This window comes from Megascapheus bottae, chromosome 33 (genome assembly GCF_031878675.1).
Source record: "Megascapheus bottae isolate mThoBot1 chromosome 33, mThoBot2.hap1, whole genome shotgun sequence".
Taxonomy (NCBI): Eukaryota; Metazoa; Chordata; class Mammalia; order Rodentia; family Geomyidae; genus Megascapheus; species Megascapheus bottae.
Window position 1 is genome coordinate 8,838,898 of NC_143541.1, and position 26,019 is coordinate 8,864,916.

A 26,019-nucleotide genomic window follows, 5' to 3' on the forward strand; every position below is an offset into this window, starting at 1 on the left:
AGTCAGTTTCTGTGGAAGGGAGACGGGAGGTGAAGATGCAGAGCCAGTGGACCTGGGAGGCTAGACGTGGAGTCCAGAGGAGTCTGGGGATGGTCTGCAAGGCCCTAGGCCGGCATGAAAAGCTTTTGAGTGCATTTGAAGTGTGGATAAAGGGAAGAAGGGGGTCTTAGTGTCTGTGATGGACCTTTTTCATGTCCTTCTTTTCCATTTTCTCAATGCCTCCCTTAGCTGTCTGAAAGTGTGGTCAATCGCATGAAGGATTCCAGCGAGCCGTCAGAAGATCAGCAGCCTGCGCCTCCACCTGAAGCGCCTCCACCAGCCGAGCCTCCACCCATGGCACCTCCTCTCATGGCACCTCCTCCCATGGCGCCTCCTTCCACGGCGCCTCCGCTCACCGTGCCTCCGCCCATGGCGCCTCCCCCCACGGCGCCTCCCCCCACCTCACCTCCCCCCACCTCGCCTCCACTCTTCACTCGTCCACCACCTACTCGTCTACCTACGACCCGTGGTCCCTCAGAGGGCAGCTTTACAATTCCTCAGAAAGGTACAGTGGGTGCAGCAGTGCAGGGGAAAGTGCGAGCAGAGGGATGAAACAGGTACATTTGACTACAGCTGTGACTCATTGTTGCTTCTGGGTGATGGAAGCAACTACTTTCCATGAGAGAGGGGCTTTCCAGTCACAACAGACACCGTCTGGTGCAGTTGAGGCTCAGAGTATGGTCAGTGTTCGTGTGACTTTGGGGTAGGTTGTTTCCTTTCATTGTGATTCAGTTGCTTGGTACATAAAACGTGAGGTACTCGATATAATGAGGCCTGCCTACAATCCCAGCTCCTGGGGACACAGAAGAGGGAAGATTGAGAGTTCAAGGCCAGCCCAGGCAAAGATACCGAGACTATCTCAAAATAAAAAAAGCGCTGAGGGCATAGCTTGAGTGATAAAGCACTTACCTAGCATGAGCAAGGGTTCACTTGCAGAAAAGCAAGAGAGAGAGAGCTATGAGAACTGGGCCAAATAAGGGGCATCTGAATGAATGACCTTGATGCCAGTCTTAGCTGTCCTAATCTTAAGTCAGGAGGTCCTGCTCTTGACTTGGCTTCCAGGAGAGGTTCTAGGGCCCCTCCCAGCGGCCCTCCTCAGTCAGCATCCCTGCTACTTCCTCCTTGGTTGTACCTATCACAAAGAAGCTGTGCTTTTCCCCAATTATCTGTAATTATCTGTAGCAACCATAGAGAGACAACAAAAGAAATTAATAAAGGAGGCTGTTAAGGACAGAAATATTACAGTGTTACAGAAGAAAAGAGTCCATGGAGCAACTACTGTTCTACTTAATAAAAAAGCATATTCATGGGCTGGAAGTTTGGCCTAGTGGTAGAGTGCTTGCCTAGCATGCACCAAGACCCGGGTTCGATTCCTCAGTACCATGTACATAGAAAAACGCTGGAAGTGGTGCTGTGGCTCAAGTGGTAGAATGCTAGCCTTGAGGAAAAGGCACAAGGACAGTGTTCAGGCTCTGAGTTCAAGGCCAAGGACTGGCAAAAAAAAAAACAAACAAAACATATTCATAAGGATCTGCTGCTTGGGAGAGCCATGGCACTGCCTTGGAGAACCACAGCAGGAGTAACAAGTCTGCAGTGTGTGTCATGCATGTTTTTAGTTAGACAGCACTCTGTCTAACCTTTTTAGCTATGTGGTAATAGTTGAGCTCAGGGTGCTTGCTAGGCTGGTGGTCTGCTACTTCAGCCACATTCTCAGACCTTATTTGACTGATAGGTTCTCATGGTTTTGCCCAAGATCAGAGTTGTATGGTGAACTTTCCATTTATGCTTTTTGAGTAGTCAGAATGTTAGGCACACAATGACGACATCAGCTTTTTCTTGGTTTAGGTAGGGTCTCATGGACATTTGGCCAGGCCTGGTCTTAACCACATGCCTTCTGAGTAGCTGGGAGTAGAGGTGCTCACTACCACAGCCAGCCCAGTGGTGTTTTCTGTCCAGTGTTCTCCGCTAGGTGGTTAGGGCTTACAAGGTAAGAACTGTTTTCTGTCCAGTTAGCACTTCCAGAATGTAATCTGTGAATCATGTCTTAGGTCTCATGCCAGGACAGGTGGATAGGACCTCTGTCTTAGGGCACGCACAAACCCACCCCTGAAGGCACATCTTTACTCTGACATGTTTAGTGGTACAAAGGAAGGAATGATTGATTTATAAATGCAAGATTGTACAACTTTGGCTAAGGGACCAGATAGATGCAAACCATAATAGGTTATGATGGTTATGGTATTGTGTTGTGAAGCAATCCTTAGAAACCTGAGGCACAGGGACTGCCTAGATTTGGAAGAAGGATGATGGAAAGTGGGATTTATAGGTGAACGTAGCAACAGAGCCACAGAGGTGTGGTGCAGCCTGGCTTGCTTACACACCTAGAAACGGTTCTTTAGAATACAATAATGTCCAGGGATGGAGAGACTTTGGTGTGATGGGTGGGTCCCAGCATATGGATGTGTTCAGTCAGTGGCCAGAGAGCCCTGGCTTTGTCCTGAAGGACAAGGAGCTTCCTCTGTGATATCTACCTTAGGGCTTCCCACATGCTTAGCTATAGGCCAGTCAGTACATGGATTTGTACTCACCTGAGATCTTTTTAAAGAGCCTTTTTTCCTTTCTCTGCTGTGGTAGCTGGGTTCAAGGCATGCTGGCTAGCTTTCTCTCAGTCACAGTTGGCTATACTCTGGCCTTGAGTGAAAGTCTTGAAAACATTTCTGTCTTAACCAAGCAGATCTACTGCTTATGGTATCGCTAGCCATGGATAGGTGAGACTTAAGAGGGATGTAATTTGATCCAGTGGGCTTAAATAAACTAGATTAACTGGTGTGAGAGAGGAAGTGATAGGAAAGTGATAACTGCCAAGGCATATTATAATAGTTTCAGCTTTGGGGGATGAAAAAAAATGGTTTGCTTCAATTTGGTAAGCTTGTAGCAGTTTAAAAGGGATAATAGTTATTTGTTGCTTGGTTTTAGTTATAGCAGAATAACCAGCAGAGTAAGTAAGTTGGAGTTTCTGAGTGTGGAAGAAGATTTAATAAAAATGTTCTGTCTTGAAATGGATTAATTTTAAGATATCTTTAACTTTTGAAACCTCTTTTTGCAATATTTTAGTGATGACACAGGTTAGGAAAAGAAGTTAAATTCTTATGTCATTCCATATCCCAGACATAAGAATGAAAGTCATTAAACTATAATATGAAAGATTTTCTAAGCACTACACCAAGAACTTAAACTAGGAAGAAAAGTGGAAATTTGACAATAAGAAATTAGAGACAATATAGAAAAAATGAAGAAGGGATAGTCAGGAAAAACATGACATTGCATCTTGTGTAATCTTTGTAATGTTTTCCTAGACCTTGAAGAAAAGATCAGTAGGATCTGCTGGATGTTTCTGACAAGACTCCCAGAGTCCCTGATAATTGAGGAAACGTAGGCTAAGGAAACAGGAAAGCTGGCAGGCCTCACAGGCAGGACCCAGTGTGGACTAGTGCCACTTTCCCGACTGCTGCTAAGTGTGTCATTTTTGTAGTTATGCAAAATGACAGTTATATCAAAGGGAAAAGCAAATTCCGTAATTTATACCTCAGTGAAGTGTTATAAATTTAAAAATGAATAAATAAGAGAGCATTAGCTGGGCGTGGTGGTACATTGGAGGAGCTGAGGTAGGAGACCATGAGTTTGATATGCTCCTGGGCTTCCTAGTGACGCCTTGCCTTAAATAAAAGAGCAAATGGGAGAGGGAGAGAGCCATGGAAACAGGGCAGGCACAGGAAAAAGAGGAATATTAGCATCTGTTTTTTTTTTTTGTTGTTGTTGTTGATATTGTTGCTGTTGTTTTAGCCTCAGTTTCAGTTGAGAGTCACCCAAACATGAGAAAGTGAGAGTGGCTTGCCCGCTTTTGGAGGTGCATCCCTGGCGGGACTCTTGACAGGTCTGGAGGAGAGCCTGGTTCATCTATAGCAGTTATGACTGCTGCTGCGTTGGGAACCACAGGAGGTATACAGCATCAGAGAAGGCCACAGAAAGGTGTTGGGCTTTGGCCAACAAAGCTTTGGGGAAATGAGGCTAGGGATGGCAAGAGTAAAAACCAAACAGACAACAACAAACAACAACCTTCATTGTGCTCAAAAGTTACCAGCTTAGTGATGATGAAATGTTGGTAAATTCTAACTTAAACAACCCAGTAATAGAAAAATACAAGTTGAAGTATAATCAGTGCAGATGGATTTGTGAACATCTAAAAACATTCAAATGAAGTGCAAGGAACCTCTTGCATATGTGTGCTACAACCAGGATTAGAAAGATAAGAATGGGGAACTGGTTCTGTTTGAGTCTCTTTTCTGTTGATGTAATGGAATACTGCATACTGAGGGATTGATAAAGGAATCACCCCTCCCGTCTCCCTTCCCTCTTCCCCCTCCTCCTCTTTCTCCTCCTTTTCCTCCTCCTCCTCCTCCTCCTCCTCCTCCTCCTCTTTTTTCTTCTTCTTCTTCTTCTGCCAGTCCTGGGGCTTGAACTCAGGATCCTGCATTGGACACTTTTGACTCAAGGCTAGCACTCTGCCACTTGAGCCACAGCGCCAATTCCGGCTTTTTCCGTATATATGGATCCAGGAAATGGAACCCAGGGCTTTGTGCATGCTAGGCAAGCACGCTACCACTAGGCCACGCTCCCAGCCTGGGGAATTTATTTCTTACAGTTTTAGATGAAGTCCAAGGTGAAGGGCTGCATTTGACGGGAACTTTGCTGCGGTGCTATAGACTCCTGGTAGCACAGGTGGTTTTGCCTGCTGCCAGCTGCACTTCATAAATCTCATGGTCCAGAAGAGATTCCTTTCAGGCAAGAGAAGCCATAGTATCCACTGGGCTTTCCATATTAGTTTAGTCAAAGATCTCTTCCTTGTTGGCCACAGTGTCTCATTGGTCTGTGCTTGGAGTTTGCTCTCCTGTGAAGGTTTATCTATGTTTGTGCCAGCTGTGGTCTTCAGAGCTACTTTCTTGGGTGATTTCTATACCTTTGATTGATCCTGGGGGCTTCTGACAGGCCCTGTTTCCCTTTCTTTTCCAGAATACAAACTGCCCAAGTCGGAGCATGGTGGTTTCCAGCGACCTTCAGAGGTGACAGAGGAGTTCAAGAGGTGAGCCTGAGTGCCTACTAGTAGTTCCACTGAAAGTCTCATTCTTCCCTGGATCCCTCTTGCCCAAAGCCCCGGGGGACTTCTCTCACTGTTTTTATCTTGTCTGTGTTGAAGGACATCTCTATGGCACAAGTAGCACCAGTTCCAGTTTAAAGGTGAAGAAACACCCAAAAAAAAGAGTATGGGAAGTTAGGTTTTTTTTTTTTTTTGCACACCTTGGGTTTTGAACTCTGGGCCTTGGTGCTATCCTGAGCTGCTGCTTTTTTTTTTTTTTTTGGCCATCCTGGAGCTTGAACTCAGGCCTGAACACTGTCCCTGGACTTTCCTCAAGGCTAGTGCTCTGTCACTTGAGCCACAGCACCACTTATGGCTATTCTACGCATGTAGTATTGTGGAATTGAACCTGGGTCTTTGTGCACGCACTAGGCCAAACTCCTGGCCTTGTCCTGAGCTTCTTTTGCTCAAGGTCAGTGCTCTACCAGTTGAACCACAGTGCCACTTGCAGCTTTTTAAAGTAGTTTATCAGAGATAAGAGTCTCATGGACTTTCTTGCAGGCTTTGAACCATGATCCTCAGCCTCTTAAATAGCTAAGATTGCAGGGTGCATGCTAGGCAAGCACAGAGGAGTTGATTTCTAAAAATAAGTTATTTTTGTTTGATTTTAAGACCAAGTCTTGTAATATAGCTCAGGATAACTTGCATCTTGTGGACTTTAAACTTTCAAGCACTGGGACTAAACCACTACGGTTAGTTTTAAAAAATGGGTTCTTTTTTTTTTTTTTGGCTGGGGGGAGGAGGTGGGTTGGTCATGGGGCTTGGATTTTGGGCTTAGGTGCTGTCCCCGAGCTCTTCAGCTCAAGGCTACTACTTTACTATTTGAGCCACAGCGTCAGTTCTGGTTTCTGGTGGTTATTTGGAGATATAAGTCTCACAGACTTTTGTGCCTGGACTGAATTTGAACTGGGATCCTCAGATCTCAGCCTCCTGAGTGGTTAGGATTATAGGCATGAGCCACTGCACCTGGCTTAAAAATGAACCTCTTTATATTAAATTGTAATGTATAGACGGGTTACAGTTATATTCGCCAGATAGTAGGTGCATTATTTCTCACATATTGATACCCCTTCTCATGTTTTTGTCCCCATTTCCCTTCCTTCACCTCCTCCCAATCATCTTGTTTTCCCCCTTCCCTTTCCTATTTCAAATAAACAAACGTATATACAATATGCCAGGTAACAAAGTCAGATACAATAACAATATGAGATTAACCAAAGGGCAACCGAAGAGAAGAGAAATAACATAGTACGTTAAGAACAACAGTCACACAAGATAAAGCTCTTGTTTCCATATCCTGGAGATCCTTTCATTTAGCCTCATCCTATATAACCTTATGTACCTAGGTTTTGCACTTTTGTTTTTTTTTGTTTTGTTTTGTTTTTTAATTATATTTTTATTAAGACAGATAATTTTCTTTCTTTTTTTTTTTGCCAGTCCTGGGCTTGAGCTCAGGGCCTGAGCACTGTCCTTGGACTTTCTCAAGGCTAGAGCTCTACCACTTGAGCCTCAGCACCACTTCTGGCTTTTTTCTATGTATGTGGTACCGAGGAATCGAACCGGGGTCTTTGTGCATGCTAGGCAAGCACTTTAACCACTAGGCCAAACTCCCGGCCCGGTTTTGCACTTTTGTATTCCTCTGCTAGGAGAATTCTAGGTGTATACTAATTATTACAAATGAGGGAAACCTTTAAGCCTATGTTCCTTTGAGTCTGGCTTATTTCACTTAATAAGTCTTTCTATTTCCTTACAAGTGGGGCGATGTGATTCTTTCTGATGGCAGCATTTGAGATTCCACCAGTTAGAATAGCCATGATCAAAAATCTAATAACAACAGATGCTGGCAGATATGTGGCCAGGAGGGATCACTACTACACTGTTGGTGGGAGAGTAAATTTGTTCAACTACTATGGAAAGCAGTATGGTGGTTCCTCCAAAGACTAAACCTAGAACTCCCCTGTGACCCAGCAATTCTACTTCTTGGCATTTACCCAATCATCCAGAAACAAGGACATACTAAAGCCACTAGCACAGTGATGTTCATTGCAGCACTATTTACCATACCAAAGATATGGAACCAACCCAGATGTCCCTCAGTAGATGATTAGATCAACAAGATGTGGTATTTATACACAATGGAATTCTATGCTGCCATCAGAAAGAATGACATCGCCCCATTTGTAAGAACCTCTTTTAAAAATAACCAGGCCAAGAGTTTGGCCTAGTGGTAGAGTGCTTGCTGAGCATGCATGAAGACCTAGGTTCGATTCCTTGGTACCACATACATAGAAAAAAGCTGGAAATGGTGCTGTGGCTCAAGTGGTAGAGCTCTAGCCTTGAGGAAAGCCCAAGGACCATGCTCAACCCCTGAGTTCAAGCCCCAAGACTGGCAAAAAAAAAAAAGTTAGAATAATCCAACTGGCTAACGTATCTTACAGTGGTACACCAGTAAGTATATGTTTTAGAGGGATACGGAAAGTGGAGCCCTTCCATTTCTAGCTGATGGTGACTTCCCATTAGGCTATGATTCTGAGAGTTAGCCAGACTTCTGAAGTGGGGGCCTGTTGCCTATCCCCTGAAGACATGTAGAAAAATGGTTAGTGCATAGAGATAGCCTGCTGATTCTGTAACTTACTGGTTATCACCTGAACCTAAGAAGGGCTAAAAAGACTTCTGCAGTTAGAACATTCTCATGAATAGATGACCGAGGCACATAAAGAGTATAAGCATAGTGTCTGCATACTGAGTTCTCTTGTGTGATCTGAGGACCATAGAGGAACCCTCTGAGGCCCAGTGTCAGCCACAGCTGGGGATTTTCCCCTCTGGAAGGTTAGCCCACATTCTCAGAGTTTATCTCCCATAATACCTAGAGCCTTCTTTCTCTAGGCGTATTATCCACCCCCCCCCACTCTTTTAAAGATTTAAAAGATGTTAAAGTAACATGTGTTAATGAAAAAAATTGAAAGTATGAAAAATGGATAGAAAATCCCCATAGACTCATTATCTCAGTACAACCAATGTTGATAATTTGAAATATCTCTTTCACATACCTTCTGTCCCTTGTGATTTTGTGCCTATTTTCTCTTATCATTAGAATTATTTTACATTAGTTATATCTACTTTGTAAATATTTCTGTAGCTAAACAAATTATTGGCTCTCATTTTTAGATTCAACCTTTAGATAAGTCATTTAATATATTTTTCCTTTTCTTTTTTTTTTTTTGGTATTGGTCCTGGGGCTTGAACTCAGGGCAGGGGCATGAACTCAGGGCTGGGGCATTAACTCTGAGCTTTTTTGTACTACTGAGCCATAGCTCCAATTCCAGCTGTTAGATGGTTAATTGGAGATGAGTCTCATGAATTTTCTTGCCCAGGCTGGTGTTGTTGAGCCATGACTCTCAGATCTCAGTCCCTAACTAATTAGAGTTACAGACATGAACCACCGGTGCCCGGCTTAGATGTATTTTTCATTGGTGCTGTAATATATCATTGTGATGGTTATGCTGTATTTGACTGTTGGACATTTAGATTGCTTTGATTTTTTTCAGTATAACAGATAATAATGCTTAAGATATCTTAGTACTAGTAATTTTTTTCTCTACATAGGTTTTATGAGGCAGAATACTTAGAAATAGGCCCAAGATAGGAACATTTTCAGGATGTTTGTTCAAAACAAAGGACTGCTACCTGCAGGGATTTTTTTTTTTTGGCAGTTGTGGGACTTGAACGCTGGACCTGGGCATTATCCCTGAGCTCTTCAGCTCAAGACTACTGCTCTGCCCCTTGCGCCACCTCTGGTTTCCTAGTGATTAATTGGAGATAAGAGTCTCATAATTTTTTTTTAGTTTCTGGTTTGGCTTTGAATGGGTGATCCTCAGATCTCAGCCTCCTGAGTAGCTAGGATTACAGGTGTGAGCACTGTGTCCAGCCTTACCTACAAGTTTTTCAAATGGAGGCAAAGGAAAGTAAAGCTTCCTAGTCTGTCACCTTCTTGAGGGAGTGGCTCCCATGGGATTCAGCCCCTGCCCCGAGACTCTGTAGTGTTTGGCTGCTGCCACCCTGGACCTGTACTTCTGTGCCTGATCTGTGCTTCTTAGCTAAGAAAGTGTCACTCTCTCTGGCCTTGGCTGCTGTCATGAGGTGACAGCAGTGGTGAGAGGATGGACATACAGTTTCTTAGCCTTTCTCCTTTTCTGGCCAGCCAAAGGCCAGCCTCAGAGTTTCACTTGGCTAGCCGAAGTGAACAGTCAGACTTTTTACTGCCAATGTGCTGCCAGCCATGCTGCTTGCATCTGCTTTTCTCTTTCCTCTGGCCTAGGTTCAAAGAGGAGCAGGCCGCAGCCCAGGATGAGCTGTTCCAGGTGGTGAAGAGGGAAAGAGAGGCAGCCTCAAAGCTCTTGAAGGCCCCACTGTCTCCAGGGGCAAGTGACAGTAATCGTGAGAAGAGGCATTCTGTGCGTCTGGTAAGTTCATCCCAAGCTTGTCTGTAGAACTTTTGGAGGTAGCGGTCAGGCTCTGGAACCTGACCTGCCAGAACTTTTGTGGTTCCAGCTGCCACTGGATGTACTCAGCTTCTTGTTCGTAGGAGGAGTGTCTTCTAGGAATCAGAAGCTTGGGTTCTTGTATCCCTGGCTCTGTTCCTGGTGGCTTTACTACCTTTGCATGTGTTTTCCTTCCTATGAGTCTTGGGTTTCTACAGTAAAGGAATCAGATTATTTGACAGCCTCATTCATCTCTGAAACTTCACAGGTGTAAGGGCTATAGTATTATCTGTGCCAGGACAGTGCAAGGAGAGAGGATTTGGGGTCAAGACCATGAAGTACATAGCTTGGAGAGCATTATTTTCAGAGGTGGGCAGTGCAGGCGCAAATTCTAGCTCCTTCCTGATCAATTTTAGCACCTTAGGTAAGCCTTAGGGAAGATCACCATGCTCTCTTGTAGAATTGCCTTGGGGGTCAGAGATAATGCCTAACCAGTGCTTAGCACATGTTCAGAAAATCATGGAAGTGTGTTATTGCTGCTGTTACTATTATTAATATGTCTAATTGATTGGAGCTACTAGTCAGGGGTCTTTCTGCTTAAGAGCAGGGTTTATTTCCTAACATGAGGAGTCTAGGAGCACCCAGGGGTGGGCCACTGGTTTACCAGTGTCCTCATCTTCCATCCTCTCTTATCTACCAGTGTGTCAGTCCATACACAAGCTCAGAGTCACAGCACTCAGCAACAAAAGAAAGGCTGTCAGCCCCTGTGTCTCTGCTAGCGAGGACAGCCTTCCCAGGGCTCATCAGCACAATTCCTCTTTCATAATTGCTGAGCCAATCCACTGCCAATCCGTTGTAGAGAGAGGGCATATCAGACAGGACTGCTGGTAGTCAGGAAGGAATGGCTGTTATCAGCAGCTAGTGACACCTGCTTCAGAGGCCATGGCCTTTGAGACTGGAAACAGCATGGTACACATGGGAGGGAGGAAAAGATGACGTGAGGATGTGAGGGGGTGTGACTCAAGTGGTTGAGTGCTAGCTGAGTGAAATTGTCAGGCACCAAATTTGAGTACCAGTATGAGACTGGGAAAAAATGCTGGTTTAAATTAATTCTATGCAAGTATAAATAATTAGGCTTCTAGCCCTCAGGACATTTTCAACCTAGTGTAAGAGACAGCTTTAAGTCAAGAATTTTGAACAAGGTCAAATTAGTTGCAGTCACTATTAAGTGACAGCAGAGATGAGGTGTTATGGGAGTGCAGAAAGCTGCTGGTGGGCTAGGGGGCACTTGCCCTCAGCCCTGAAAGATGTGTAGCCTCCAGACCAGGGAAACAGCTACTGGCTGAGACAGGGATGGAACATAGGGAGAGGTGAACAAGGTTTGTGACCGGATTATAGGCGGCTTTAGACACGTTGAGAAGCCAGTAAGCAAGGTAGGGCATAGTGATTAGGAAGCAGTAGAAGTTCTTATGAGTTTGTAAGGATGGGGGTATGTGATTCATCTTGTGCTTTTGGCAGTTGATGTAATGAGAATCAAGGGAAGCTCCGGATAGTTTCTGAAGGTCAGGTAGGGTATCACCTCTCTGTACGGAGCCTGCTGACCAAAGGACTTTCATCCTGGAGAGGAAGGGTTAATTAATTTGGATGAGCAGGAAAAGTCATCTAGAGATGGAATATCACAGCCTACAGGTATTCTGTCTTTTCATTCTCACCTGGAATGTGTTAATTACAGAGAAAAGGAAATCACAGCTTCCCTTCCCTACACCTGAAGGAAGGCTGTGCCTTCCTTCTTGAGACTGTCTCTGGTGGAGGAACTTGCTAGAAAAGTAGGAGGGAACCTAGATGACCCTAGGTGCAGATGTGTAGGTTTTCACAAAACAGCAAAAACAAAGGGTGACTTTGGAATCAAGAAGGTGCGCCCTTACTGAACCTCCAATCTCTTACTGAACCCCCCATCCCTGTGTGTCCTTATTGAGCCCCCGATCCCTATGTACCCTTACTGAACCCCCAATCCCTGTGTGACCTTATGGAACCCCCAATCCTTTACTGAACCCCCAATCTGTGTATCCTTACTGAGCCCCCCGATCCCCGTGGGTCCTTACTGAACCTCCAATCTCTTACTGAACCCCCAATCCCTGTGTGTCCTTACTGAACCCCTGGTCCCTGTGGGTCCTTACTGAACCCCCAATCCTTTACTGAACCCCCTATCCCTGTGCATCCTTACTGAACACCCTGATCCCTGTGCATCCTTACTGAACCCCCAATCCCTTACTGAACCCCCGATCCCTGTGCATCCTTACTGAACCCCCAATCCCTTACTGAACCCCCTGATCCCTGTGTGTCCTTACTGAACCCCCAATCCCTGTGTGTCCTTACTGAACCCCCAATTCCTTACTGAACCCCTGATCCCTGTGAGTAACGCCTTCTCTGAATTAGAACTCTGAGAATGTATAACTTGAGTGGCATTCCCATTTCTGATTGCTGTACACTTCTCCCTGCAGTTGGTAGTCCAATTTTCTTCCAAGAGCTTTGCTGCTTCCTTATTGTATATAGCCTCTATGGATTGTGTCCCACTGCTTGTCCTCTATGAAAGCTGGATCTGGGCACAGGTCCCACACGCAATAAGGAAACTCCTCCCTGGGAAAATCCAGTTTGGAGTGAGAGGAGAGGCAAGATGGGAGGCCAGGCCAGGTTATTCCTTCAGCTTGAGAGGGCTGTAGATCCTTCCTGCTGTTTCCTGTACCTCTAAGGTGCTGCTGATTTCTGTCAGTTCCTCCTGACAACTGCCAGCATGATTGCCTTTGCTTTAGGTGGCTCTGCTGTGTGATGCCTCACCATAGGAGGTGCTGTCATGGGCCACTATGGAGCCCTGATGTCACTTCTCAGTGAAGGGAAGCCGGGTATTGTTCTATATGTTTTAGATGTTAGACATCTAAAATCCTGGGTGCATGCTGTGGCCATTACTTCTACAGGAAGTGGCTGCCTTTGGGTTGGTATGGCTGGCAAGTGCTTTTAGTGAAGATAATTCTAACTTTGGATCATTTAAATAAGAAGAGTATGATAAAGAGAACAAGCATAGAGATTTTCCTTTCCCATTCCAGTCTTCCATATTCAAGGGTAAAATAGTCCAAGAGTGAGTAATTGGCAGCCTACTGCCCAGAACCCTGAAGGGTTTGGCAGTCTGAAGGTATGTGGATCACAGCGTGTCCTCTTAGCACTGGGGCTAGTGTTATGTGGGGGAGCCAACTGCGGCTCTTCCTGGCATGGTCTCTGATGCAGTGTCCAGAGCTGCCATCCTTTGACCTCATCTGGAAGGTTTCTTGCTGATCCTGCTGAGTGCCATTTGACACTTCATGGTTTCCTCTCCCCTCTCTGCTGTCCTCTGACTTCTACAATGTTAATTTTTAATCCTTTTCTATATGAGCAAATGATTTAGCTCACTTTGGGGGAAAGTATATATAAAACCTAACTAATGATCAGGAAAGGTAATAACTTTTTTTTTATTTTTATTTTTTGCCAGTCCTGGGTCTTGAGCTCAGGGCCTGAGCACTATGCTTGGACTTTCTCAAGGCTAGAGCTGTACCACTTGAGCCCCAGCACCACTTCTGGCTTTTTTCTGTGTATGTGGTACTGAGGAATTGAACCTGGGTCTTTGTGCACGCTAGGCAAGCACTCTACCACTAGGCCACACTCCCGGCCCGGAAGATAATAATTTTTATAGCCTGTTTTTGATGACAAATGGTTACCACTTCTCATCTAGTGTGGCAGTGCTTAGCTGTTATATGTGTGTTTATGTCTGCCTCCGGTCCCTTATACGTTAGTCTAGCCCCAGTTCTGCTGAGGCTGAAAAGCCTGAGTATCATGGAGACCTAGGCAAACTCTGTTCTCTCGGAACTGGCAGAAGAGATTTGGAGTTCAGATGAAACTTTCTGGGCAGAGATATGAAAGAATGAAGTGGTTTGGTGACCTGAGTCTTCTGATGTGTAGAGCTTTAACAACCAGTGAATGGAGGAGTAATAAAGACCTGGAGGGGCTTTGCTTTAGTAAGAATAAGTAACAGCCTTGCTTGTTGCTTTCCTGACAGGTATTATTGGGTATATGAGATTTCCATGTACCTGACAGAAAGCAAAAACTTTCATTTATTCACACATTTATATTCTCTGTGTGCCTATCACATGTTAGGCACTAGGTTAGTTTTCTAGTAAATGGAAATAAATAAGATGTAGTAGCTGATGTCCTAAACAGATGTGTTTAGCAGGAGAGTTAAACAGTCTCCGTGTGACAATATGGTGCTGCTGAATGCACCACAACAGAATGATAAGAAGATACAGTGGAGGGAAGAGGTGGTGCCACTTGAGTTTCTTGGAGGCTAGGAAAGGCATCTGAGAGGACAGACACCTGATCTGGGTCATGAGGAATGAGTAGTAAAGTTTTCTGCATGCAGAAGAGGGAGAAAAAGTGTTGTATTTAAGTGACCCCTGAGCCAGGCCAGAGGTTGTAAGAGGATGGGTGTTTGGCTAGAATGGAGGGTAAGGAGGTACATGGCGGGCAGGAAGGTCAGAGGACAGTATAGACATGGGCATAGAATGGCACTCTGGGGAGTTTTAGGGAGGAGTTTCCTTCTCAAAAGAGCCATAGAGTTTTCTTCTTTGAACATCAGACAGTAGGAAGTCACTAATGACAAAGCAAGAAGTCGAGGCCCAATCTTTCTGCCCAGAATAAGCAGGCGACTCCATTCTAGGATGTGCCTGAGTCAGCTTAGAATTTCCACCAAGCATGGAGCTGACCACCCTGCCTCTAGTTGGCATATGGCTTTCTGGTCATTGTTCCAGTTCCTTCAATGCTTGGATGCTTTCAGAATCTGCAGCCTTAGCTGTGATAGCCACGTGATGGCCACAGAGATGTGAGATTTGAAGCTTTTGAGTTTCAATTTTCTGAAATTAATGAGATGGAAGATTTTACCTCAGTTGGAGCCTTTCTCCCTGATTTCTTCGGCTTATGTTTTTCTGGTCTTCCTCAGATGATAACCCGCTTTGGTCACTTGGGTCATCTCTGCAGTATTCAGCACACAGGACACTGGTTAGAGGACCAATTACCTTGAGCCTGCTTACCAGCGTCTTTTGTTTTTCTTGGAGGTCTTATGGGACCCCATTTCCGACCCTTGGAAGCAAGAAATTAGAGGTACCTTCTTCAGAATGCATACAGGACAGAGTAGGGCTCTTTAAAAAAAATACAAAAAGGGCCAGGATTTGGCTTAGTGGTAAAGTGCTTGCACGAAGATCTGGGTTCGATTCCTCAGTACTATATACATAGAAAAAAGTCAGAAATGGTGCTGAGGCTCAAGTGGTGGAGCTCTAGCCTTGAGAAAGCCCAAGGACAGTGCTCAGGCCCTGAGTTCAAGGCCTAGGACTGGCAAAAACAAAACAAAACCCACTTCACTTATATAATATCTAAGAGACACCTAAAATAGGTTTATTTGGTTTCTAGTTAGAGAGGCTTAGACACTTGGGTTTAATTTGCTTGGAACCAGGAAGAGAAAAGGCTTTGGCAAGTCAGGATCCAGGATGTGAAGAAGAGTACTTGCATTCACCCCAGGGAGTTTGTATGTCTTGGGGAAGCTATTTGGTATGGCTGTGTGTTTTAGGATTTTAGGGACTTGAAGACCTTGGTTTCATTTTCCCATAACTCTTCCCATTTGAGCTATAAAAGGGATCTTGATTTCCTATTGAGATCTATGCTGATGGCACCCCAGATGCCTGGTACAAGATACACACTGGGACAAACACTTAAAGGGTTTGCTTGTTTGTTTTGTCTACTGATCTTTAGATCAGAGAGGTTCATTACTTTTTTTCTGTAAAGAGCCAGATAAATAAATATTCAAGCATATAGGTCACATATCTTTGTGATTTTTAAAATAACAATAAATAATAAAGACTATTCTTAGATCATAGACCTTGCCAAAAGAAGATGTGGGCTGCGTTTGACTGGTGGGCAGAAAAACTCCGTGGAATAGATTGTGCTTCTTTGGGGATTTAAATTTTTTAAGTCCTCTGTGTACCTGGTATCTCAGGAAGCCACAGGGTAGGACTTTGGTGGTGGTCTCAGTTTCTGAGTGTTTTTTGAGCTGTGGTAGAATCAGACAGCCTTCATCTTGATCTGTAAGAGGAAGATTTTTTTTTTTTTTGTCAGTTGTGGGGCTTGAACTCAGCCTGGGTGCTGTTCCTGAGCTCTTCAGCTTAAGGCTACCGCCCTAATCTGGGCCTGGGTGTTGGCCCTGAGCTCTTCATTTCAAGGCTACTGTCCTACTCCTTGAGCAACAGCACCACTTCCAATTTTCTAATTGTTAATTGGAGATAAGAGTCTCATGGTCTTTAGTGCTGGGCTGGCTTTGAACCGCAATCCTCAGATCTCAGCCTCCTGAGTAGTTAAGATTATAGGTGTGAGCCACCATGCCCAGCTAGGAGGAGGATTTTTTTCTGGAGAGAGACAGGTGGGCTATGTGAAAAGTCTCAAACTTCTGCTTCAAGTCCCGGTTCCTTTTCTACTTGCCATTTTATACAGTAAGGACTTCCTTGCTGAAATTCTCCATTTTATTACACATGCTTCCCACCTTTTCCTGTCGATCCTCTACACACATATATCATAGTTATCCAAAAGGCTCTGGTAATTTCTACACCTTGAGCAATCCTGGTTTTGGTTCACCAGTGGACTGAATTAGAACAGTTTAATTGTAAGTACTTAATTATCTTTATTTTCAATTCTAGCATTAGACAGCACATCATCTTATAAAATAAGATGTTCTGAAGGACAGAGCAGAAGACGGTGGTTACATATAGGGAAGCCCTGAAGAAAGTGGTAATGAAAGGGCAAAAAGGCCAGTATAGTGGCCATTTCATAGGTACTTTCCTTGTATAGGGGGCACTGGATGACCGTAATAGAAGACAGCTGATTTGCTTACCTCTGGCTGAGTTGTTTGGTTTAAGGCCTGAGGCCAGTTGAAATTGGCCTGTCTGGAAATTTGGCTGCTCTCTCTAATCCTGATTCCTTTGGAGGTCAGATAAGCAGTTTAGTTTCAGCTTGATGACCAGGAACCTCAGCATGAGTGACTCCATTTTGACGTTTAACCTGGCCTGTGCAGGAGCTTAGTCCAAAACAATGGCCTCCTGTATTTTTCATTTAACAGTTGCATTCACTATTTCCTCTCTTGATAATGGGCCACATTTTCTTGTAGTTTTCAGTGACTTGTTTTTTGCTAATACTGGACTTCATATGCAGAAGAATCATAGAGACTGAGGAAAACAGTGCTTATACTCCTTTTCTAATGGGCTGTGATTGTGAGAAGTTGAGTAAATGTAGCCTATAGCTTCATCTTCAGACTATGTGAGGGCTTAGCTTTGAACCCCTGAAGTGCTTGTCTAAGCTTCTGTCCTTCCATCTGTGTCTAGTGGACCATATTTGCCCCTCCCATATTTGGGACTTTTTATACCTAGGATTGGTTTCAGAGCGACTCTTTGATGCTACTTGCCATCAAAAGACCATGTTGCCTGCCCTGCTTTGCAGGTTTCTAGTTGGCTTCCAAAGCTGGCTGAGGGTCAGAGTCACTGGGGGTTATTACAGATACAGGCACCTCATGGATCACACTAGAAACAATGCTGACCCTTTGCTACTGTGACCCTGAGTCTGCATTTTAATAGCCCTGGTTCTGTTGTAGTAGTCCAGATTCAGCTAGTGCACTGACATAGGAGAGCCATTTACCTGAGAGTGGTCATTGCCTTTTTCATTGTCTGGCTGCCTGAGGGCTGTGGGCTCACATGGTCCTCAGGGCAGGAACTGTTACCATTTACCTGGTGGTAGGGGAGACCTCCCCAGCCGGTGTTGTCCATCCTGGAGACAGTTCTTACCTGGTAGAACAGCTTGTTCAGGCTTAGTGACCTCAGGGAGGTTGATGCTCTTATCTCTGCCAAGAATGGCACATGGAAGAGAATCAGCTGTCCATGTTGCCCTGCAACCTGAGCTCAGCCTGGCAATACACTGTTGCCAGAGTCAGAGGCAGTGACCACTGTCCAGAGCATAGGTGATGTCACGTGGCATCCACTGAGCTCTTAGAAGTACCTCGACTCTTGTGAGAGCCTCGAGCCTTAGCTGTTTACAGCTGCTACCAGAGCCCATGCAGTGTGGGAGGCAGGGAGCAGAATCAAAATGAAACCTTCTCAAGGTCTCTGGGTCCAGAGCAAGGCTGCTGATGGTCTTATTACTTGGTAGGTCACTGCAAGACTGGGTCTCAGCATCTCCCCTGTGAAGCCCATTAGGGTCTTTTTCTCATCCTTTCACCCCATGTTGTGATGGGCCAAACCCGTTTTGCCCCTAGCGATATCCTCATTTCTAACTAGCAGGCTTCTAGTTAGTGAAGTAGTGGAGAGGAGAAGGATTTGGAGGGAACTCAGGAAGGGAAGATGTGTGGAACGAGGTGGAGGCATGACATGTGGTACTAGTTGAATAAGGCAAAGGTGTATATGGCTTTGACAGGAAAAGGAGTGTGAGGAGCCTGTGGATTGCTTTTTAGAGAAAGCTGTTGCCCTGAGGACTGCTCAAATTCAAGTGTGAGGGTTGCAACCTCCCATCCAGAGGAGCAGCACGAGGTATGGGTTGTCTTTTTCAGTGAAGAAGTAGATTGCAGCCTAGCTTCCTATGTGGATGTCTCTCCCCGCCATCACAGGTCTGCACTTGCTTCAGTCTAGCTCCTGATCTGCCTGTGGAGTGTGGCTTGGTGACCTCTGCCAGCATGTCAGAGGCTGAAGTCCTCATTAGCTGCAAACTTTGTTAGGGAAATGGCTGGTTGCAGTTCCGTCCTGGGTGTCATTGCTTCTAATTAGCAGATTACATGTCTACGAAAATGTCTGTTAGCACCAGGAAAGAGCGAAAGAGGATGACAGCTGGGTCTGGGATCTGAAGCGAACTGTGAAGGAAGTGTTTTCTCTTCAGCCTCTTGAGGGAATGGACTGAAGCCTCAGCCAGGCCCTTGGCCTTTGTGAGGTCTGTGTGTCCTATGGGAACAGAGCCATAGGCTTCTGTCTAACTGAGGTGTCAGAAGGCCAGGCCCCCTTGTTGACTTCCTGCTTTCTTCTTGTGAGAAGCCCACGCCTGGCTGGAGCTTGGGGTTTTGTGTTTAGGCTGTCTGGAGCAATGCATCAGCTTAAAGCTGTGGGAAACCTGGCTTCAGCTGAGGGTCTCCTTCATGACTAAGTCAGATGGTGTGTGCAGCCGTGAGGATGAGGCAGATACACAGAGCAGTGCTGGTATACTATAACTGCCTGTGTGCCTCTCTGCACCTGTCCTCTCCCTGTATATGGCAGTTCCCCCCATGCTGCCACCCGCTGACCCAGCAACTGTAGGCTGTCTTGACAGCCATGTATTTACCTTTCCTCTCCGGCTTAAGTGAGATTGGGCTGCTGTCTGCCTGCTTCTGTGCATGCTTCAGGATGCCAGCTGGCTGGGCACACGGAGGGTGGTAACTGGTTTTAAGTGTGTGTCTTTTCAGAGCTACATCCTGCCTTTTCTTTCTTATGGAAAAAGGATTTTTGTCAGTCAATCAGGTTGTGTTTGCCTTCTTGAGTAGATGCTTCTCTTGGATACTGGCAATGTAAAGAATTGAAAAGGAGTCCTCTATCTGATTCACCAACAGTAGGGAAAAGGAAGTCCTGGATTCTTTCACTTAGCTTTATGTTCTCTTCTCATGTGTCTGGGCTCCAAAATGAACACTCTTAGGGATAAACATGTATACCAATTATCAGTACAAAAACTTTGTGAGGCAGTGCCTTAAGTGATGGAGTATATTTATCTCCTGATTAAAATGTGCAGGGGTGGGTAGGTCAAGAGGACATAGTAGTTAGGTATGTCAAACGGGTCTAATCCCCCCTCCCTCTTTTTTTTTTTTTTTTTTTTTGCCAGCCCTGGGGCTTGAACTCAGAGCTTAGGCATTGTCCTTGAGCTTTCTCAAGGCTCGTACTCTGCCACTGGGGCCACAGCGCCACTTCTGGCTTTTTCTGTGTACGTGGTACTGAGGAATTGAACCCAGGGCTTCGTGCATGCTAGGCAAACACTCTATCACTAGGCCAAACTCCCAGACCTCCCCTTATTTTATTTATTTATTTGTGGGTCATGGGGCTTGAACTCAGCCTGGGTGCTGTCCCTGAGCTTTTCATCTCAAGGCTACCACCCTACCTCTGGGCCTGGGCACTGTCTCTGAGCTCTTCAGCTCAAGGCTACTGCCCTACCCTTGAGCCAAGCCCCAATTCCAGTTTTCTAGACATTAATTGGAAATAAGAGTCTCAGGTCGTTTTGTGCCTGGGCTGGCTTTGAACCTTGATTCTTAGATCTCAGCCTCCTGAGTAGCTAGGATTACAGGCGCCCAGCTTCCCCGTATTTTTGAATCAGCGACTTCAGCGTAACTCTCCTTATGGTTGCAGGATGGCTACTGTGTCTTCAGCTATCACATCAGTTTTCCAGTCAAGAAATTCTTTTCCCAGTGAAGTTTCTTTATGTTGAAGGGACCCTTTCCAGAGAACTGTGTCACATGAACACCCTAGCGGAGAGGAGGTTGGAATTATGAATCATTCTAGCTGGACTCCTGACTGCCTCACCTGGAATCTGGGCTGTTATTAAAGAAGTTGCGTCTGGAGACTGGTTAGGTGGTGTCTGGAGACTGGGGCACTTTCGTAGCATGGTGGTTTAGGAGGAGCCCAGCTACTACGGTCTCAATGTCCCCAGCCTGCTGTTTAACCTTTGCACCTTGACTTCCTTAAGCATCACATGGCAGAATGTCCCAGAGTGTTAGAGCTTCAGTACTCTGTGCAAGCAGAGCAACCAGCACACCATCTGGCTGACAGGAGCAGGTAAGCGAATCTTTGCGTGATGCCCAGTCCCCCAAAAATTTGTGGAGAGAGAAGCTGTATGAGTAACAGATGGAGGCTGAAGGTATCAGTAGATCATGCTATTCCTGTGGCCAGGAGGGAGTGCGCAGAGTGTTCCCAGGGCAGCATGAGGCCATGATTGGTGTGTCAGCGCTCTGCCCCACCTGTGTCTTCATTCCTCCCTGCTGTGTGTGCCATGACCCTCAGCAGACCTCGGGGCCTGCAGGCCATTCTTTCCTGATTCCCATGCTAATGTGTGATTCTCACAACTGCCAGATCCCGACTTAGGTCCTTTCAGACATAGCGTCTAAGTGGTTTTGGAAGCTCTGGGTTGTGGTAAGTAGGTATTGGGGTACTCAGAGCACCCAGTTCTTTGGAGGGTTCTGGAGCTCTTGAAAGGGCTTGGGAGATGGTGGAGGCCCATCTGAGGGATGTTGTTGAGAAATGTATTCTGCAGAGCCTTTTGTGGCAAAGCTCTAAGGCCACTGGGACTACAGGACCTGGAATGAAAGTGGTGGTGTGGGACCTCCAGGGCTGCCCACAGGGGACCCAACCATCTGTACATTGATTGGCCTTGAACTAGTGCCTGGCCACTGCCACTCACTGGCTTCAGGGCTGTGTCTCCTTGTTTCTGCTGACTCCTCTCTCCTTTTCCCCTGTCTGTTGTACCCCCTTCCCTTCTCTGACCCCAGTACATAACCCTTGGTGCTTTTATCTCAGTGTTGCCCAGTAGCCCCAGCCGTGCTGTCTTGGCCTTGGGCGTTCTGTTCCCCTTCACACCTCCTCCTGATGGCCATAGCACTGATGCAAAAATGTGTCTGGGTGGGATCAGTCCAAGGGCCTTTGCTCCAGGGGCTTCCCAGTGTCAGACAGTGTTGAACATGGGCGCATTCTCTAGTTGACTAGTTGGACATGATGTCGGCTCCTTATCTTTGCGCTGACACACACTGGACATTAATAGAAATACATCACCATGGCACATGGGCAGAATTTCAAGCAGCCGAGAGGGCTGGCGCTTTTGATAGCCTATTGTGTGCTTAACCTCTGCTGAAGAGGTTTTTGAAGAGAAGTAAGACCACTAACTCCTAGCAGCTGGAATGTAGTTTTCTCTGTCCCCCCCACCCCCACTTTGATTCTTTTCAGTGCTTCCTTAATCTTCCCTGTAGAACAGGGGGCTTTGCTGTCTCAGGGCTTTTTCTTCTTTTTATTCAATCCACTGCTGTTTGAGCAGGACTGTGCAGCCCTGGGAGGCTTGACTGACATGGGGAGGGCGCATGGTGGCTGTGAGGTGGCTCAGAGATGGTAGAAAAGCTTGCACCTCAGCCTGAGTTGTTGTGCCCTGGCTTTGTGTACTTGTCCTTGTGTTTTTATAACCTCACACAGAGTTTTGGTCATTGCACAGGGTTTTCTTTTGAGATGTTCTAAAAAGACACTTGCCTTCCTCCTTTTCATTGTGCCTCCCATTCTCAAAGGCTGAATTGGCAATGTCCCAAGTTTGCTGACAGGGATCTAAGTCAGGGCCTGGGTGTACTCACAAGTAGTTAGGGCCCTATAGGTATCGTAAGAAAGCTGTCCCATTTACTGCAGCTTCCCAGCTACAAAGTGAGGTAGTCACCGTGGACAAGTGTGGGTTAGGTGAGAGAAGACTCAACGCCTAGGAGAATATCTATACTACTAAGAGCTCTGAGCTTAACCGACCACAGAAGGCCTAAGTTGGAAAGCATTCCTGACTGGTTTCCAGGATGTTGCTCAATCATCCTGCCTTATGCGAGTTGGTGTTTTTATTCTGCTGTCCTGTCTTTAGTCAGAAAGATACTTTTCTACTTTTCCTCCTCCCTCCATTGGCTTGTTCCTAGCTTTCCTCAGACCGGATCTTCATGGATAACCCTGAGCCCTGGCCTGATGCATCTCCCAGCTACAGGTCTGTGTGGCCCTTAGTAACAGGCAGCGTGATTTGTTCCAGGCCTGCAGTGCAAGACTTCAGCTTGCACTGAGAGTGCATATACCAGTTGCTTTCCCACACTTGAGTCTAGCTTTGCCAGGACCTGTGATGTTCTGGGTGAGTTGGCTTTTGTTTAGGACATGCTCTCTGACATCCTCAGGGCGACTTGCCTTTGCCACTGCTGCTGCTTCTCTTTCACGGTCTTCCAACAATCCCGTGACAGTTCCTGCTGCATCCACCTCATGCCTTCCACACATTCCTTGGAGTCTTTTCCAATCTCGCCTCACCATCCTCTCCTCCTTAGTCCCTAGCTTGGAAGAAGTTTCTCCTCATCTTCAAAAAAGTAGATGACCTGGTCCTGGATCCCAGCTCTAGCTCCTCCCCTCCCTTCAGAGCCCACTGTTGCTTCCCTTCTCCACACCCAGGCCTAACTGAAACCAACACCCTTCACCCTTTCCCAAATGCGCTTCAGGTGGGTGCAACTTGGCTCTTCCTTTTGCTTTGTTGTGGAATGGCTCAGAGTCATGGAAGAGTTGTCATTTCAACTTAGCTTCCACTTTTATGACTATCTTCTTTCCAGCTAGATGGTTACCTGACCTTGACGTCCTTCCACGTGGTATTCCTCACTGTCAGCCTCTGTGCGGAAGCTTTTCCGCCCCTTTCTCTGCATTCATCATTCTGTGCTACTCATCATTCCACCATCATGGGCTCTGTGCCGTGCACTGTGCCTGACATACGGAAAGGATACTGGCTCTGAGCTGCTGCAGTCTATGGTCCCATTGGAGAAATGTACGTTCAACAGGTAAATACTCGAGTTACAAATTGATATGTGTGTCCAATAAAATAGAAAAGCATTAGAGAAAGAGTAGTAGCGACCTCAAAAGTGTGAAGTCCTCAAAAATCTCTGAGGAACTGACATTTGAGATCTGAAGTACAAGTAGGGGTTAGACAAAGAGCAAGGAGTAGCGAGAAGGTGGAGAAGGCAGTGGAAAGAGCCTGCTCCAAGGACCTGGGCAGCCTGAGCCTCAGAACGGTCTGAGTGAAGGGAATGCCAGCGTGCATGGGAGTGAGCCCTCACGTTAGTCTCACAGGCACAGGGGAAAGACAGGTTCTACCATGCAAGAGGGAGCATAGGGAGCACATGAGATTTCCACAGAGGTGAAAGGGGCAGTGAGATCAGTGGGGGTCCCAGGCTCCTGGAGAGAGGTCATCATCTGGAGTTGAGAGACAGTGGCGGTGTTGGGGAATTGAGTGAAGCAAAAGCACAAATGCTGGGTATGGAGTAAGGAAGAATGGAAGCTTGAAGATCTTTGGCTTCTGGCTTTTGTCAAATGCTTGATGGGGATGCCTAGGAGAAGGACCTTTCTTTCCATTGCCAAATGTGTATATGTGCTGTCCATGATGGGTTCTTGGATCACATTGAGTAGAGAGATGCAGTGGCATAAAGGGAAAGACGTCGGTTGGTTCTTCTTGCACACAGGCAGGTGCTCCAGGGGTCGCGGGGTGTGACTAGACCAGCAGCTGTGGTCTCACAGTGCCTGCTCCATTTCCACCAGGGGAGACGGACAAGAGAGTGCAGGCCCACCAATCATTGAAGCACCAGAGCTCACGGGAGCCGAGTCATTTCTACATGGATCTTGTGGGCTAGAGGGCAGTCAGGTGGCCACGCTTAGCTATAGGTTGTCTAGGAAGTGTCGTGTAACTGAAATTCCTTATAATGAAGGGGGAGAGAATGGCCATCGAGGGGTGGTGAGTTGTTTAATAAACTCTGCCGTTGTCTCCTTTCCTGCTGATGACTCTGTATCCGCCTTTGATCCATACTTGGTAGGCTTCTGTTCTAGAGGACTGGGCTGGGCACTGTCAGTCAGCTTTTTTGGCTACTCTACCAAATGCCTGAGAAACCATTTAAAAGGATGGAAGGTTTATTTTGGCTCATAATTTCAGAAGTTTTAGTCTGGCTGGTAAATTTGGTAAGTCTAAAGATCCTCTAACTTTATGACAACCAGGAAGTAGAAAGACAGAGGCTGGGGACCAGCTATAGTCCTCAAGGATATGTCCCCAGTGAACTACTGTGTCCAACTAGACTATGCTTCTAACAATTTTCATCACCACCCAGCCGTACACATCAAGTTGTGAGTCCATCAAAGGACTAGTCGTCAGAATCCTTGTTATCCAGGCTCCTCTCAGTGGTGAGGTTCACTCGCTGGAGCTTGTGGATCATGGGGCTTGAACTCGGTCTGGGAGCTGTCCCTGAGCTCTTCAGCTCAAGGCTACCACCCTACCCTTGAGCCAAGCCCCACTTCCCGTTTTCTAGGGGTTAATTGGAGATAAGAGTCTCAGGTTCTTTTGTGCCCAGGCTGGCTTTGAACCTTGATCCTCAGATCTCAGCCTCCTGAGTAGCTAGGATGATAGGCGTGAGTCACTGCGTTGGCTCGCATAAGCCTTTTTGGAGGACACTTTATATCCATATCACAATAGGCACACCTTCCTCTCCTGGTATCTTTAGGGACCCCAGACTGAGGGTATACAGTAGTCTTGTCTTTTCCCTAAACCTCTGCACACATCATTTACAGAGTGTTTTGCCATTGTTATGACTGCTTGGTTCTCCATGTCCAAAGCAGGAATGATGGTGTTCTCTTTGCCAAGGTATTCTAGGAACAGAGCAGTAAGTAGGATGTGTTCTGCAGAGTTGTCTTGGACTTTTCTTTCTACTGGTCAGCTGGCCTAATAGGCAGCTTCCACTGAAACTTCAGACATAAGTCTCTGTTGTTTCAAAGACTTTCTGTCAAGATGTTGACTGTGGCAAAACACACAGCTCCTCCCCAGCCATCTGTCCAAAGTCAAGCCCAGGGTAGACTTCTCAAAGCAAGACTTTCCTGGCAGTAGGTGGGATCAGAGAAAGGCTATCAGAGTTGGGGCCTGTCTCCCGGAAGTTGGGTCAAGATGAGGACTGAGATTGGATCTAAACAGACTGGCCACTGGTGCTGGAGGCTCTGTTAGGGCCCTTGCCCTGGTCAAGCATGGCCACTTGTGGATTTGAGACTCAGAGCCTATATACCATGCCACTAGAAGCCCCTTAGGGAACCCAAGCACAGGTAAGCATGTCCACCCTGCGTTACCACTCTTTCCCTTTGCGATGAGTCTGAACTTCCCTATCCTGTCTATAGCTAGCCTATTAGCACTCTCCCGTCTGTCACCATAAATGAAAAGTTCTTGTAACAGGTGGGCAGGCAACTTTTCCATGCTAATGAGGAATTTATGAAATTCCTCTGGGAACTCATCAACACTGTTGTGGGCCCAACTTTTGCCCTCCTTTGTGAAGACACAGCTGGCCAAGACTGGTTGGTGCTCTGTGCTGACCTCAGCATAGCCCTCTTGACCTCTAGGAGGTCTGGAAGGATAGGGGAAGAGAGATGGTAGTGGAGTGCATTCTCATGTTTCTTGCCCTCCAGT

The 26,019-nt window shown here is 46.2% G+C and overlaps 1 protein-coding gene across 1 annotated transcript in view; it reads left to right on the forward strand.

Annotated features, from left to right (window-relative positions):
* Chchd6 (coiled-coil-helix-coiled-coil-helix domain containing 6) overlaps positions 1-26,019 on the forward strand; it is a 185,405-nt gene that overhangs the window by 19,795 nt on the left and 139,591 nt on the right. The window contains exons 2-4 of the mRNA XM_090323826.1: positions 229-544; positions 5,110-5,179; positions 9,552-9,696. Coding sequence (XP_090179952.1) covers positions 229-544; positions 5,110-5,179; positions 9,552-9,696 — 531 coding nt within the window. The remainder of the gene's footprint in view (positions 1-228; positions 545-5,109; positions 5,180-9,551; positions 9,697-26,019) is intronic.